Raw genomic sequence first — 15,135 nt, forward strand, 5'->3', positions numbered from 1 at the left:
AGAATTTCTCGCCCAAGTTGAAAATTTTCCACTTCTTCTGCTGCCCGGAGCAAATTCGCAGGAATTTGCGACTTTGTATGTAATCGAGCCGCCCAAAACGCTGGATTCACTTTCGCTGGGAACGCACCTTTACAGTAGATGTGGCTAGCGCTGGTCTGTTGTTCAGAGTTGGACTGTCTGATGTCCTCAATGTTGCTGGCGGCGCAACTTACTCGTTTGATTAAGCTTCAAACTCTGTTTGCCATTAGAAGTAGTAAGAATCAATTAAAACAAAAAAAGATTTCAAAATAAAACTTGTTGGTTGCTTCTTAACCAAGATCCATAAGTTAAATGAAGTAATAACTTTAACAAAACAAAAAGAAAATAAAAGGTAAAAATCACTAACTTTGCTGATGTAAATCTAAAAAGATATGACCTGGGCAATTTCTTCCAGGAAACGATGTTAGAAAAAGGCAAATCAAATCTCCCGCTCTGGGGTTGACAAAACAAAAAGGGGAAATAAAGGTCAAAATTTCTCCGGGCAGGAATCGTTGAAGGCAGGAAAGTTTGAGGAGAGACTTCCAGAGAGTAAGGGAGTTGTAAGCGTAAGCGAGCGTGACAGTGAGGTCCTCAGGGTCTCGTTTCCCACTCTCCCGGGGCGTGACTTAGTGTCTTGAGGATTTACTTTAACTGTTCAATAAGTTTCCAATGTTTATATTGCACATTTAATCATTTATCTTTCCACAAAGTTAACATTCTTCTTCATGAGCATTTCATTTCATTATAACGTGTTCATAAAGTAACATATACTCTTGTTAAAGTTGAACAAGCACAATTCATAGTGCCCTTAACAGATGAATAAACAGGCTAACTAAATAAGTTCCTAGAAAATACACATTCTGACTGCTAAACAATTCCATCCATCCATTCTCAACCGCTTATCCTGCTGACATCGGGCAAAAGGCAGGGTACACCCTGGACAGGTCGCCAGTCCATACGCTCAAACTCACACCTAAGGACAATTTAGGGTCACCAACCAACCTAGGCCACATGTCTTTGGACAGTGGGAGGAAGAACCCGGAGAGAACATGCAAACTCCACATAGAAAGGCCGGGGCAACCGGGGTTTGAACTCACGACCTTCTTGCTGTGAGACCACAGTGCTAACCACTGCATCACCGTTCCTCCCCTGCTAACAGTTCTTAATAGTAAAAATAGAAAAGTAGTAGTGAAACAAGACATCAGGAGCCGGTTGCACCAACAGGGCTTTACTAAGCCTGGTCCTAACTGCTAAGTAGGTCTTAGTTAAGACCAGTCTTTAGAGTTGACCTAACGTCGGTTGCACCAACCAAATTTAAGCCTAGGCTTAACTACGCCTGGTCTTAGCGATGCGCGTTCATGTGAATGGCCACAGAACTATAGCGGTTGCCTAACAGCGTGCGTTGCTGGGTTACGCTGTTTTGTTAACTTGTAGCCGTCTCAATGGAGGATCAAAGAAAAAGGAAAGGAAATTTCACCGACATTGAGATACGAAAGTTAATTGAGCTGTACAGTCAGCACAGACACACACTGACTGCCAAGCAATCAAACTCAATAACGAACAAGAAGAAACAAACAACATGGAAACAGATAACGGAGGCGATTAACGATTGCTCTGACTCCGGCTGCCTTCGGACAGAGAGCGATGTGAGGAAAAAGTGGAAAGACCTCCTGAGCAAAGCAAAAAAAGATTTGTCTTCAAAAAAACACCACCCGACCGGCGCGGGTCCTCCCCCAAAAACCTCCGTGTACAGTACCATAATTGTGGATATCTTTGGAGAGGATTCCCCGGCTTTTATTGGTTTGGTCGGTGCAGAAAGTGGCGGTACCGATCTGGAAGAAACTGCTGTCTCTCCAGAGATGGATGTCGACCACTCAAGCGAGAGTGTGAATTGTGAAGGTGTGTAGCCTATATATTGGAGTAGCCTACACTAACAGTTTTAGTAGTTGTCAGATAACAGTAGGCCTATGACAGATTCTCTGTATTTTCAGACTCGATGGAGGCCCCAGTCACTCCACAAAATACTCATGAAGGCAGCAGCGGTGCACCGCCGATGAAACGGAGGAGGAAGCTGGAAGATCTGCAGCAGACACTTCTTGAAAAAGAAATTGTTAGAGTGGAGGCTGAAACAAAGAAATTACAGGCCAAGCAGGAAAAGCTGGAACTGGATTTGTGGACATTAATCATGTCTCCAACAGTGTTTTGAAACGCAGCATTTGCATAAAAACAGCTGTAATGCGGGTGTCAATGCTGCGTTGTGATCCGACACAAACTGTAAGTCGGGTGACAGCTCTTCAACAAGTTCATATATATCTCTCCGACAAAACCGAAACCTCTGAATCAGCTCCTCATCATTGTAAATGTCCAATGGATTGCTTCTGTCCCTAATAACTCTCTCCCGTCTAAAAGCCCGCTCATTGTAAAGTCTGTGTATAAGGCGCGCCATGTCTTTACTGCTGAGTTATCAAGTGGTTACTATAGAAACTTTCCTAGATTTTTACTTTACGCCTGCTACTGACTAGGCGTAAGATTTACACCTGGTCTTAGTGAGAAGAGGACTTAAGCCTGTATGGTGCAACTGTCATAACTATTAGGTCGGTATGCTGAGTTAAGACCTACTTACCTTAAGACCAGGCATAAGCCCTGTTGGTGCAACCGGCTCCAGGTCACTAACACCCACTGACAGTAAATACAGATAAATGAACAAAGACATTTTAAAGTAAAGAACGGTTCCTAGCTAAACCATGTTGCATGTTGCACAAAAGCCCACACCAAGTCCCTGCCCCCTGATACAAACACCCACATCCCTCATCCCTTACTGTTTATCAAGTTTAATTGATCAAAATGAATCCCTAAATACTCTTTCCTCATTGATTAAGACAGGGATGTGATCACTAATAAACCTGGGATCAAATACCATTTCTTTAGTTTTTCCTATATTCAGTCTCAGGTTGTGCTCTTCACACCACTGCACCACCTCTTCTAGCTCTGCCTTATAAACATTAATGTTAGAGTCATTTTTCAGTAGACTTAGTATGGCTGTATCACTTAACACTTAAAATATAGTTGTTTTGTACCGGCTTCTGCATTCATATGTATATAATGTGAAAAGATGGGGTGAGCTTACATCTCTGAGGGGCCCCAGTGAGAATGGCTTGCACGTTTGAGAAAGTAGAATAAAGTTTCACCTGCTGTTGTCATCCAGAGAGAAATGATTTTGGATCACTTCAATACCAAATACGCAAATAAAGACAAGAGTATAAGGACCTTGGTATCAAAGTGGCGTTGTCTGCTCAGTGTATTTTTAGAGAAACATCCAATAATAAAATCTCTTATTCCCATGAAATCAAAATATATATGATGTGATTTGTTTTGCACTATATGGATCATATTTGATTGAGAAAATATTTTGATTGAGAAGATAGATTATGAGGTGCTGCCATCAGGAAGATGATTTAGAGCGAGTAGATACAAAGTTTAAACGCTGCATGAACAGCACCAAACACAACCAGAACAGGGAACCCAGTACAAAGATGATTTACAGAGCTTCTTGATTGATATAAGATCATGATGGATAGCTTTCCTTTTTGTTAAACCTCTAACTGTTACTAACTGTACATTATCTGTCTGCATCTTAGCTAGTTAGCTCAGTTAGCCGTGCATCCCCGGGGTGCCAAGATAACCACCTTGGTGCTGTATTACCATTGGTCAAATTGGCCTTTGTTGGCAGAGGTGAGATGCCTCACTCGGTTACTAAAACAGAGAGTTCAACACACAGGGTGAAAATAATATGGTTTAAAAGTTAAACCATGTAAACCTGTTCTGGTACAACCACTTAATAACATTAGGAACCTGAGAATGAGCAGAACATGACCTCTGTAAACTGTTAAAATGTTGATGATTGTGTTTGAGTCTAAGACACAGTGTGTGTGATGCTGAACAGAGCTGAGAGGTGGGCTTTGATTTCAGCAGCTGATCTTCAATCTGCGGTGTTTCTGACCCTAAACTACAGAGAACACAGAGACACTGAGGAACCAGAACAACCAGACCAGAAACCAAACCCAGGATAAACAGGATCAGTGAATGTGGTGTTGAAGGTGTGGAGGGGGATCAGTTTGCCAAGAGAGACTTCGTAGAAGGACAGAATGCCAGCAAGACAGTTTACATACACTCCTACTCTGTGAGAGACAGAGGAGGAGGTGGAAGAGGGGATAGATGTTTTTCTCTTATTGTGGCAGACAGAGTAACCACCAACATCAGAGCAGCTCAGACTCCAGGACTGATCATTCATTCCAAACACACAGTCATTACTTTGTGCGTTCCTTCTGATTCCTCTGTAAGTCACAGCTATTTCAACCATGCCTGTCCACTTGACCTCCCAGTAATAGAGACCAGTCAGACGATTTGTACACATCAGCTGAGGGCAGACAAATCTTTCTGGATGATCAGGATATGACTGATCCTCTGTCGAATATGTCACCATCCTGTTGCTGTCAGACAGCTTGAGGTTTCTGTTTGCTGTGTTTGTGTCCAGTTCCAGTTCACAGGCATCTGATGGAGAGAACATGAGAGACAGTGAGTTACTTTATTGTGCTGTTATTGAAACTGACTTAAACTACAAAGTGCTGCACAATAAAGAATATCATGAATAAAACATAGTGAAATAAAATTATGCCTCTAAGGTAAATAAGAATAGTTAGTGATTCACAGATTGCGGTGTACACTGAAAAACACACTATTAGTGTATCTTCCAACAACGACAGCAATGTTTAATTATTAAGCTTCTGTCTCTCATTCTAGCCAACTTATCAACCGCAGCTGGCTCTAGAAAACATGTGCATGCTGGTCTGAAGTCAGTGTGACCATCACACATTATGTTTATATAAATACCAGCTCTTGTGGGAAAATCCAGTATATATGGTATTTTGCAAAAGTATCGTACATTTGGTCCCAAGCCTCCCATTCAGGGAGGAACTTGATGGTAAATTCATCTCAATTCACTTTAAGATCTTTGAGAATTTTAGATTAATTAGGTTGTGTTGTGGTTATGACTTGTAGGATTTTGAACACTAATTTATTAAACAAATCCAGAGTAGAAAACTGAAGGCTACTTGAACACAAGAACTTATATCTGTCAAACTTGTATGAGCTTATGGGCAGCACCTGAAGGTGACAATGTTTCAATGGGACTTTCCTGTTTAAATAAAGGTTAAAAAAATCCTCACAGAAAATGAAAAAACTCAATTAATAATTCATTTAAAACAAACACCATGACAGAATGTTCATACAATTAGATATATAACAAAGGTCATTATTCATAATGACTGGATAGTGGCATATTAAATATCTACATGGAAATGTACCTTGAGAAGCTTATATAGCTTCTAAAGTGATTGGTTCCATAGTGGTCCAAATCTAATGTGAAACCGTAGGGACTGTCTGAAATCCACTCACCAGAGTAATTTAAAGACTACGTATAACTCTAAATTGCAACTCTCTTGCTTTGTTGGTAAATAAGCATCCTGAGATCTTGATCACACAGATTAAGGTTTCATCTTTTTCTTTCTGCCAAATGAATTCCTGCCTTGCTGGAGTCTCTGGCCACCTAAATTACGATGCTATTCAGCACTATATTTTGGGGGACTGACCACTTACTCAGCTGTACGTTTACATTTACTAACATGTTCAGCTGTGTACTTATGAATCAAAAAACACTCACACTTTCTGACCCCACATTTTGGCCTCTGCAGTCCACCACGGTCAATGCTGGAGGTAGAGACAAAGTCAGAATCAACTTCATACACTTTCACTCATTTACACCATTAAACAGTTAGTCGGTGACAGAGAAATGATGTGAGAGCTGCTGTTGCCCATCTGTCCATTCTTGAGTGTCCCGTCTTTCTGTTTGTTCATACCTGAGAGTGTCCTGTTTGCAGTGCGATTCTTCCAGTCCCGCAGACAGCAGCTTCACTCTTGAGTCTCCTGGATGATTGCAGCTCAGGTCCAGCTTTCTCAGATTGGAGGGGTTGGAGCTCAAAGCTGAGGCCAGAGATTTACCGCCTTTCTTTGTGATCAGACTGCCTGACAGACTAAACACACACACAAACAGATGCATTTGACCACCAACAAGAACTACCTTTCTCTGTCGTACTGAGATGTATCTCAGTAGACCTCGTAGGAGAGACTGATTGATGTCGAGTGAAAGATCCTGGAAGAAGCAAACTAAAAAATCCCGGTGTCCGTTTGGACTCTGTAAGGCCTTGTCTACAGCAATCTGGTAGAAATGTGTTGATTTGCCTCCTAACTTTTATAACCATGTTAAGATAACCAAGAAATGTTTGTTCTTCTCACAGCAGATTGACACCAGTGTTGATGAATGGCAGATGGTCTTTCTGTTTGTCTATACCTGTGTAGATCCTCCAGTCCAGCAGACACCATCTTCACTCCTGAGTCTCCTGGATGATTGTAGCTCAGGTCCAGCTCTCTCAGATGGGAGGGGTTGGAGATCAGAGGTGAGGACAGAGAAGGACAGCCTTTCTTCTTGATAAGACTGTCTGAAAGACTAAACACACACACACACACACACACACAAACAAACAGGACCTCAGTGTAAACTGTCTAAAGTAAAATTAGTTCTATGTTATATCGAAGGTGGGTTAAATTCAAGGGCAACTTCAAAAGAAAGATCCATTTGTTCCCAGATCCAATTTCCAGGGACACTAACAAACCAAGCTACATCCATCACCTTGATAACGCCCACACAAAGGTTAAATAGGTGGGATTTCCTGCCAGTCAGTCAGAACTGAAAAAGCCTATTGAATGAGAGGTGAAACATGTTCGAGTATCTTCTTCAACCAAGTCCAGATGCCCTTGATTTTAATCCACCTGGATGACTGAGAATCTTCACAGACATTCTATATTATACTTTTACATAAGTCCTCTGTTCATACTGTTGGTTCAGGCAGAGCACTGAAGTCATGCTTGTACTGGTTGACTAGCATCAGCTCTTTCTAATATTCTAGATGTTCTAATATTCTAGATGTCTAGATACATAGTGGCCTCGGTGGTAGGTGCTCTTTGTTTTGTTCTGTTTTTGTGTGTTAATTCAGTTTTCGGCTGTGATTCCCGGTGCTCTTTTACCAGAGAAGAGCTCACGAACATCAGGGGAACAACTCCAGCAGATTTAGTTCCCACTTTTCTCACGTCATCAGTGGAATTATTGGACATTAAGTGTCCAACCAGAGAGGGTAACACTGCTACACCACAGTTAGCAGTGCCTATCACGCCGTCACACGCGCTCCACTGGGATACTCTGATCAAGTCATGATCTTCCTGATTCCTGCTTACAGGCAAAAAATAAAGCTCTGTAAACCTGTAGTGAGGACATCAAAGAAGTGGACTAGTGAAGCTGTTGAGGATCCTCAGGCGTGTTTGGACTGCACTAACTGGGATGTTTTCAGGACTGCTACCAACAATCTGGACGAGTTTACAGAGGCTGTGACGTTCTATAACAGCTTCTGTGAGGACACTTGTATACCAACATGCACCAGGGTGAGTTATAACAATGACAAACCCTGGTTTACAGCCAAACTCAGACAGCTAAGGTTGGAAAAGGAGGAGGCATTTTTGGGGTGGGGACGAGCCAGATGCAGAAGTACAGGTTTAGCAAGGAGGTGCGAGAAGCTAAACGACTATACGCAGAGAGGCTAAAGAACCAGTTCTCTGCAAACAATGCTACTTCTGTCTGGAGGGGGTTGAGACTCCTAACTACAAACCCAAAGCCCACCACTCCATCAACGACTCTCGCCTGGCAAATGAGCTGAACCAGTTCTACTGCCGCCAATAGGACACCATCCCCCGTGACTCCTCCGCTCAGCTTCAAGCCCTGTCCACCATCTCCTCCCCCCACTCCTCAGAGTTGACCATCTCCACCCCTTCCCTCCTCTCTCCATCTCAGGGGGGGATGTCAACAGAGGAGGCAGAAACCCCACAAAGCAGCTGGGCTGGACTCTGTCTCCCCATCCACCCTGAAGCACTGTGCTGATCAGCTGTCTCCAGTGTTCACAGACATTTTTAACACCTCACTGGAGACATGCCATGTGCCAGCCTGCTTCAAAGCCTCCACCATCATCCCTGTCCCCAAAAAATCAAGGACCACAGGACTGAACAACTTCAGATCTTGCTAATTGCCTATAATTTCCACCTGTTGTCTATTCCATTTGCACAACAGCATGTGAAATTGATTGTCAATCAGTGTTGCTTCCTAAGTGGACAGTTTGATTTCACAGGAGTGTGATTGACTTGGAGTTACATTGTGTTGTTTAAGTGTTCCCTTAAATTTTTTGAGCAGTGTAGTTCCAGAGCTTTAGAAGTGTTATCTTTGAACTTCTGACCCAGCCCCATTGTCTGCAAGATCTTTATTTACCCCTCGGTGGACATATTGGACCATGTTCAAAGCTTGTAAAGTGGATGCGACTATCCAGGGTTGCGACTATAAGCAACCCTGGATAAATGACAGCATTCGCAGCCTAAAAAGGGAATGCAGGAAAGCAGAGCGCAGATGGAAAAAATCCAGTCTCCAAGTCCATTACCTCAGTCTGAAGGATTTATTAATTAACTACAATAACTTGGTTAAGGATGCAAGAACACACTATTTTTCCTAACTCATTACTACACATAAACACAATCCCAGGTTTCTGTTTAAGACTGTGGATCAGCTGGTAAACCCAACCCCTCCTTGTGCCTCAGCTGGAAGTAATGATGACTGTGAATCTTATTTTACCAATAAGGTGGTGTCAATCAGAGCCTCTATAACCCCCGCAGCCTCTTACTCAGAGGTTCCTCACCAGCAACAAGAGAGTTTTAACCAGTTTTATCCCATCGACTTGTCTGAGCTTTTAAAAACAGTATCACAAATGAGAGTGTCCTCCAGCCCACTTGATGTAATACCTACAAAGTACTTACTAAAAGTAATAGATTCTGTTGGGCCCCATTTGATCTCTGTTTTCAACAGCTCCCTATCTACTGGTTGTGTCCCTGATTATTTTAAAACGGCTTGCGTGAACCCACTTTTAAAGAAACGTGGTTTAGATCCCTCCCTCCCACATAATTTTAGACCAATTTCAAAACTGCCTTTTATTGCAAAGATTCTAGAAAGAATTGTGTCCAAACAGCCGCTCACTGTACTGGAAAATAACAAAATATTTGAAAAGTTTCAGTCTGGTTTCAGGAAGTACCACAGCACTGAGACTGCCCTGCTTAAAGTCACCAATGACCTTTTAATGTCTGCTGATGAAGGCATGTGCTCAGTCCTGGTACTCCTGGACCTTAGCGCTGCTTTTGACACCATTGATCACAACATCATGTTAGACAGACTGAGGCACTGGGTGGGGATCTCTGGTACTGCCCTAGAATGGTTTTCATCCTACCTGTCAAATAGGAAGTTTTGCGTGTCTGTAAACAACTATGTCTCCTCGTTCTGTCCAGTTAAATATGGTGTGCCTCAGGGGTCGGTCTTAGGACCCATTTTGTTTTCCTTGTATCTGCTTCCCCTTGGACATATTATCCATAAACATGGTATTTCTTTTCATATTTATGCTGATGACACAGAAATGTACTTGCCCGTCAGATCCACAGACCCTGGAATGCTGAGTTCACTTAACAACTGCCTTTGTGAAGTTAAAAAATGGATGTCAAATAATTTCCTCCAGCTGAACTCAGACAAAACAGAAATCCTGGTCATCGGGTCTCAGCAGACGGCAAAACAAATACTGCCATCTGCTGGTTCCCTAGTAAATCACATTAAGTCTGTGGCAAAGAACCTTGGTGTTTGGTTTGATAGTAATTTAAATTTCGAGCAGCACACCACAAAGCTTGTTCAATCATGTTTTTATCAACTTAGAAATATAGCAAAAATTTGATCTATGTTAACTTTTAAGGACACCGAGTCCATTTTACACGCCTTCATCTCATCACGCCTGGATTATTGCAACAGCCTTTTCACCTGTTTAACCCAAAAATCTACTGATCGACTCCAGACTGTCCAGAACTCAGCTGCCAGGCTTTTAACCAGAACAAAGAAATATGACCACATTACTCCTATTTTAGCTTCATTACACTGGCTCCCAGTATGTTTTAGAATTGACTTTAAAATTCTATTGATCACTTTTAAAGCTCTTCATGGCCTCTCGCCTTGTTATATTTCTGACTTTTAGTCCCATACGCACCAGCACGTACCTTGAGATCCTCGGGCAGAGGTCTGTTGTCTGTTCCAGAGTCTCGACTGAAAACTAAAGGGGACAGAGCGTTTGCTGTCAGGGCCCCGAGGCTCTGGAACAGCCTGCCCGAGGAAATCAGGTCGGCTGAGTCGGTGAACTCTTTTAAGTCCCTTCTTAAAACATACTTTTATAGGAGAGCCTTTCCCGATCTTATTTGACTTTATTTTATCCCTTTTATTTTATTCTATTTTACTATTTTTATATTTATCTTAAACATGTATTTTAGTCTTTTCAATGTTTTCATGCTTTTATCTTGTATTGTTTTTGTATTATTGTCTTTTGGGTATTATTGTCTTTACACTTGTTAAAGCACTTTGTAACTTGTTTTTGAAAAGTGCTCTACAAATTATTGTGGAAAACCACACTATAGGCCAATCCAACTTTGATGTAATGTCCTTAAAACAAGTCAAAATGAGGCTCAGTAGTGTGTGTGGCCTCCACGTGCCTGTATGACCTCCCTACAACGCCTGGGCTCCTGATGAGGTGGCGGATGGTCTCTTGAGGGATCTCCTCCCAGACCTGGACTAAAGCATCCGCCAACTCCTGGACAGTCTGTGGTGCAACGTGGCGTTGGTGGATGGAGCGAGACATGATGTCCCAGATGTGCTCAATTGGATTCAGGTCTGGGGAACGGGCGGGCCAGTCCATAGCATCAATACCTTCCTCTTGGAGGAACTGCTGACACACTCCAGCCACATGAGGTCTAGCATTGTGTTGCATTAGGAGGAACCCAGGGCCAACCGCACCAGTATATGGTCTCACAAGGGGTCTGAGGATCTCATCTCGGTACCTAATGGCAGTCAGGCTACCTCTGGCGAGCACATGGAGGGCTGTGCGGCCCCCCAAAGAAATGCCACTCCACACCATTACTGACACACCGCCAAACCGGTCACGCTGGAGGATGTTGCAGGCAGCAGAACGTTCTCCACGGCGTCTCCAGACTCTGTCACGTCTGTCACATGTGCTCAGTGTGAACCTGCTTTCATCTGTGAAGAGCACAGGGCGCCAGGGGCGAATTTGCCAATCTTGGTGTTCTCTGGCAAATGCCAAACGTCCTGCACGGTGTTGGGCTGTAAGCTCAACCCCCACCTGTGGACGTCGGGCCCTCATACCACCCTCATGGAGTCTGTTTCTGACCGTTTGAGCAGACACATGCACATTTGTGGCCTGCTGGAGGTCATTTTGCAGGGCTCTGGCAGTGCTCCTCCTGCTCCTCCTTGCACAAAGGCGGAGGTAGCGGTCCTGCTGCTGGGTTGTTGCCCTCCTACGGCCTCCTCCACATCTCCTGATGTACTGGCCTGTCTCCTGGTAGCGCCTCCATTACCAGCGCTGGCACTAGAGTGAAAGCACGGCCAGCATTCAAAAGTGACCAAAACATCAGCCAGGAAGCACAGGAACTGAGAAGTGGTCTGTGGTCACCACCTGCAGAATCACTCCTTTATTGGGGGTGTCTTGCTAATTGCCTATAATTTCCACCTGTTGTCTTTTCCATTTGCACAACAGCATGTGAAATTGATTGTCAATCAGTGTTGCTTCCTAAGTGGACAGTTTGATTTCACAGGAGTGTGATTGACTTGGAGTTACATTGTGTTGTTTAAGTGTTCCCTTTATTTTTTTGAGCAGTGTACTACAAGGCCAGAGAGGCTGCAGCTTTGGTAGTTACCAACGCAAAAGGTGAGTGTGTCAAGAGTTCAGGGATGTATAGCAATTGTAAGTTGCTTTGGATAAAAGCATCAGCTAAATGTAATGTAATTTCTGCTTTGTGGACAAGCTCACTATGCTGGCAACAAGCTTCTAAGTCAGCTATGTCTTTGTTATGATATTACTGCCACATTGTATACAGGATCATAAAAGACTAAAAAGCTTCTTTATTTAACTTGCAGGATGACTCATTACAAAACGCTGAAATCTGACCTGACAGTTTCCAGTGTAAAGTCTGGACTCTTCCGTCCAGCAGACGTCACTCTTGAATCCAGCAGGTTCTTACTCAGGTCCAGCTCTTTCAAACTAGAGGACTGGGAGCTGAGAGCAGAACACTGAGATGCACAGCTTCTCTCTGCCTCTTTACAGTCACTCAACCTAAAAGCAATTTTCAGTCAGTCAGTCAATTTAACAATATGTGTAGTACTTAGTTAGCCATCATTTTCAAACAGCTGGATCCTGACCTTATAGTTTCCAGTTTACTGTGTGGACTCGACAATAGTTTCATTCCTGAATCCTGCACATTGTTGTAACTCAAATCCAGCTCTCTCAGACTACAGGACAGGGAGCTGAGAATTGATGACAGAGCTTCATGGCTTCCTTCTGACATTTTACAGCCATTCAACCTAAAAATGATTTTCCATCAGTTAATTCAATAATGAATGTATGTAGTGGTTAAGAGCTCAGAGAGTCATCATTTTAGCTGGATCCTGACCTTAGAGTTTCCAGTGTGCAGTGTGGACTTTTCAGTCCAGCAGACAACAGCTTCAATCCTGAATCCTGCACATTGTTGTAACTCAAGTCCAGCTCTCTCAGACTACAGGACTGGGAGCTGAGAACTGAGGACAGAGCTTCACAGCTTCTCTCTGAGAGGTAACAGCCAATCAACCTGAAGATCATTTTCAGTCAATCATTTCACATATCAAATATAAAAAAATGAATTAAATCTTTCTGAGTAAAATTTTAAAAATAGCTGAATCCTGACCTGAGAGTTGCCAGTGTACAGTGTGGACTCTTCAGTCCAAACGACAGCAAATTCAAGGCTGAATCCTGCAGTTTGTTGTTACTCAGGTCCAGCTCTCTTAGACTAGAGGACTGGGAGCTGAGAACTGACGATAAAGTTTCACAGCTTCTCTCTGACAGATTACAGTCTCTCAATCTAAAAACAATTTTCAGTCAGTCCATTCAATAATTAATAGGCTATACGAAGTAAATATGAGCTCAGAGGCTCATCATTTTCAAATAGCTGCACACCCACCTGAGAACTGACAATCTGCAGTGTGGACTCTTAAGTCCAGAAGACAACAGCTTCACCCTGAATCCTGCAATTTGTTGTTACTCAGATCCAGCTCTCTCAGACTAGATGACTGGGAGCTCAGAACTGAGGACAGAGCTTCACAGCTTCTCACTGAGAGGTTACAAACAATCAACCTAAAAAGGATTTTCAGTCAGTCCATTCAATAATGCATAGGCTATATGAAGTAAGTATCTGCTCAGAGGGTCATAATTTTCAAATAGCTGAACACTAACCTGACATTTTCCACTCTGCAGTGTGGACTCTTCAGTCCAGAAGAAAGCAGCTTCACTCCTGAATCCTGCAGGTTGTTGTTACTCAGGTCCAGCTCTCTCAGACTAGAGTACTTGGAGCTGAGAACTGAAGACAGAGCTTCACAGCTTCTCACTGACAGATTACAACCACTCAGCCTCAAGATGATTCAGCAATACATGAGAAGAAAATTCAAACAATAGCTGTTGTTAATAGTTTTTCTTGATAGAGTAATACCAAATTCAAAATACACAGAACCAAAATTATAAATGCAACACTTTTGTTTTTGCCCCCATTCATCATGAGCTGGACTCAAAGATCTAAAACTTTCTCTATGTACACAGGATTATTTCTCTCAAATATTGTTCACAAGTCTGTCAAACTCTGTGTTAGTGAGCACTTCTCCTTTGCCGAGATAATCCATCCACCTCACAGGTGTGGCATATCAAGATGCTCAGACAGCATGGGGAGTGCACAGGTGTGTCTTAGGCTGGCCACAATAAAAGGCCAAAAAAACAAGTGTTGTGTTTATAATTCAGTTTAGATACTTATGTGTACACGTACAGAGCTTTGTTGGAGTGTTGAACCACTGGCAGCAGCCTCAGAAGAGCTTCCTCTGAAGCAGAATGTTTCTTCAGGTCAAACACCTCCAGATGTTTTTCTGATGACAGTAAGATGAAGACCAGAGCTGACCACTGAGCAGGAGAGAGTTTAGCTGTGGAGAGACTTCCCGAACTCAATGACTGTTGGATCTGCTCCTCTAGAGAACGGTCATTCAGTTCATTCAGACAGTGAAACAGATTGATGCTTTTCTCTACAGACAAATTCTCACTGATCTTTTTCTTAATGTACTGGACTGTGTTCTGGTTGGTCTTTGAACTACACTTCCTTTCTGTGTCTGTAGACCTCGTAGGAGAGACTGATTGGTCTCTACTGAAAGACCCAGGAGGAAGCGGAGGAACAAGTCCAGGTGTCCATTTGAACTCTGTAAGGCCTTGTCCACAGCACTCTGGTAGAAATGTGTTGATTTACCTCCAAACACTTCAGGCCACCAGGATGTAGTTTGTTCTTCTGCCAGCAGATTGACACCAGAGTTGATGAAGGTCAGATGGACATGAAGAGCAGCCAGAAACTCCTGAACGCTCAGATGGACGAAGCAGAACACCTTGTCCTGGTACAGCCCTCTCTCCTCTTTAAAGATCTGTGTAAACACTCCTGAGTACACTGAGGCTGCTCTGATATCGATGCCACACTCTGTCAGGTCTGATTCATAGAAGATCAGGTTGCCTTTCTGCTGCTGCTCAAAAGCCAGTTTTCCCAGACACCCAATCATCTTCCTGCTCTTTTTATTCCAGTGTGGGTCTGTCCCAGCTCTTCCATCATACTTGATGTTCTTCAGTTTGGTCTGAACCACCAGGAAGTGGATGTACATCTCAGTCAGGGTCTTGGGCAGCTCTCCTCCCTCTCTGGTCTCCAACACCTCCTCCAGAACTGTAGCAGTGATCCAGCAGAAGACTGGGATGTGGCACATGATGTGGAGGCTTCGTGATGTCTTGATGTGGGAGATGATTCTGCTGGCCTGACCCTCATCTC

At 43.2% G+C, this 15,135-nt stretch overlaps 2 protein-coding genes across 2 annotated transcripts; both read right to left on the reverse strand.

Annotated features, from left to right (window-relative positions):
- Positions 1-3,081: 3,081 nt before the first annotated feature.
- Positions 3,082-13,315, reverse strand: LOC119909661 (ribonuclease inhibitor-like). The gene is made up of 9 exons (XM_038727878.1): positions 13,255-13,315; positions 12,982-13,155; positions 12,712-12,885; positions 12,461-12,622; positions 12,210-12,374; positions 6,425-6,580; positions 5,934-6,107; positions 5,738-5,784; positions 3,082-4,569 (listed from the first exon to the last, which is right to left on the reverse strand). Exons 4-9 carry the CDS (start codon positions 12,604-12,606, stop codon positions 4,025-4,027), a joined length of 1,233 nt encoding a protein of 410 aa, XP_038583806.1. The 5' UTR covers positions 12,607-12,622; positions 12,712-12,885; positions 12,982-13,155; positions 13,255-13,315; the 3' UTR covers positions 3,082-4,024.
- LOC119909660 (ribonuclease inhibitor-like) lies at positions 13,316-14,974 on the reverse strand. The gene is made up of 3 exons (XM_038727877.1): positions 14,928-14,974; positions 14,107-14,475; positions 13,316-13,700 (listed from the first exon to the last, which is right to left on the reverse strand). Exons 1-3 carry the CDS (start codon positions 14,972-14,974, stop codon positions 13,490-13,492), a joined length of 627 nt encoding a protein of 208 aa, XP_038583805.1. The 3' UTR covers positions 13,316-13,489.
- Positions 14,975-15,135: the final 161 nt, after the last annotated feature.

The sequence above is a fragment of the Micropterus salmoides genome, unplaced genomic scaffold (assembly GCF_014851395.1).
Source record: "Micropterus salmoides isolate LMB-PRFRI ecotype aquatic unplaced genomic scaffold, ASM1485139v1 Ms_hic_scaffold_1803, whole genome shotgun sequence".
Classification (NCBI taxonomy): domain Eukaryota; kingdom Metazoa; phylum Chordata; class Actinopteri; order Centrarchiformes; family Centrarchidae; genus Micropterus; species Micropterus salmoides.

Bases quoted from the DNA above. Each gene is read 5' to 3' on its own strand.
- LOC119909660 (XM_038727877.1), bottom strand. From the start codon at position 14,974: ATGTACATCCACTTCCTGGTGGTTCAGACCAAACTGAAGAACATCAA. The intron at 14,476-14,927 runs GTATGATGGAAG...TGGGTCTTTCAG, and splicing joins ACCAAACTGAAGAACATCAA to TAGAGACCAATCAGTCTCTC. The intron at 13,701-14,106 runs GTACGTGTACAC...AATCATCTTGAG, and splicing joins CAACACTCCAACAAAGCTCT to GCTGAGTGGTTGTAATCTGT.
- LOC119909661 (XM_038727878.1), bottom strand. From the start codon at position 12,606: ATGTCAGAAGGAAGCCATGAAGCTCTGTCATCAATTCTCAGCTCCCTG. The intron at 12,375-12,460 runs GTCAGGATCCAG...AATTGCTTTTAG, and splicing joins AGTAAACTGGAAACTATAAG to GTTGAGTGACTGTAAAGAGG. The intron at 4,570-5,737 runs GTGAGTGTTTTT...TCTCTCCATCAG, and splicing joins AAAATGTGGGGTCAGAAAGT to ATGCCTGTGAACTGGAACTG.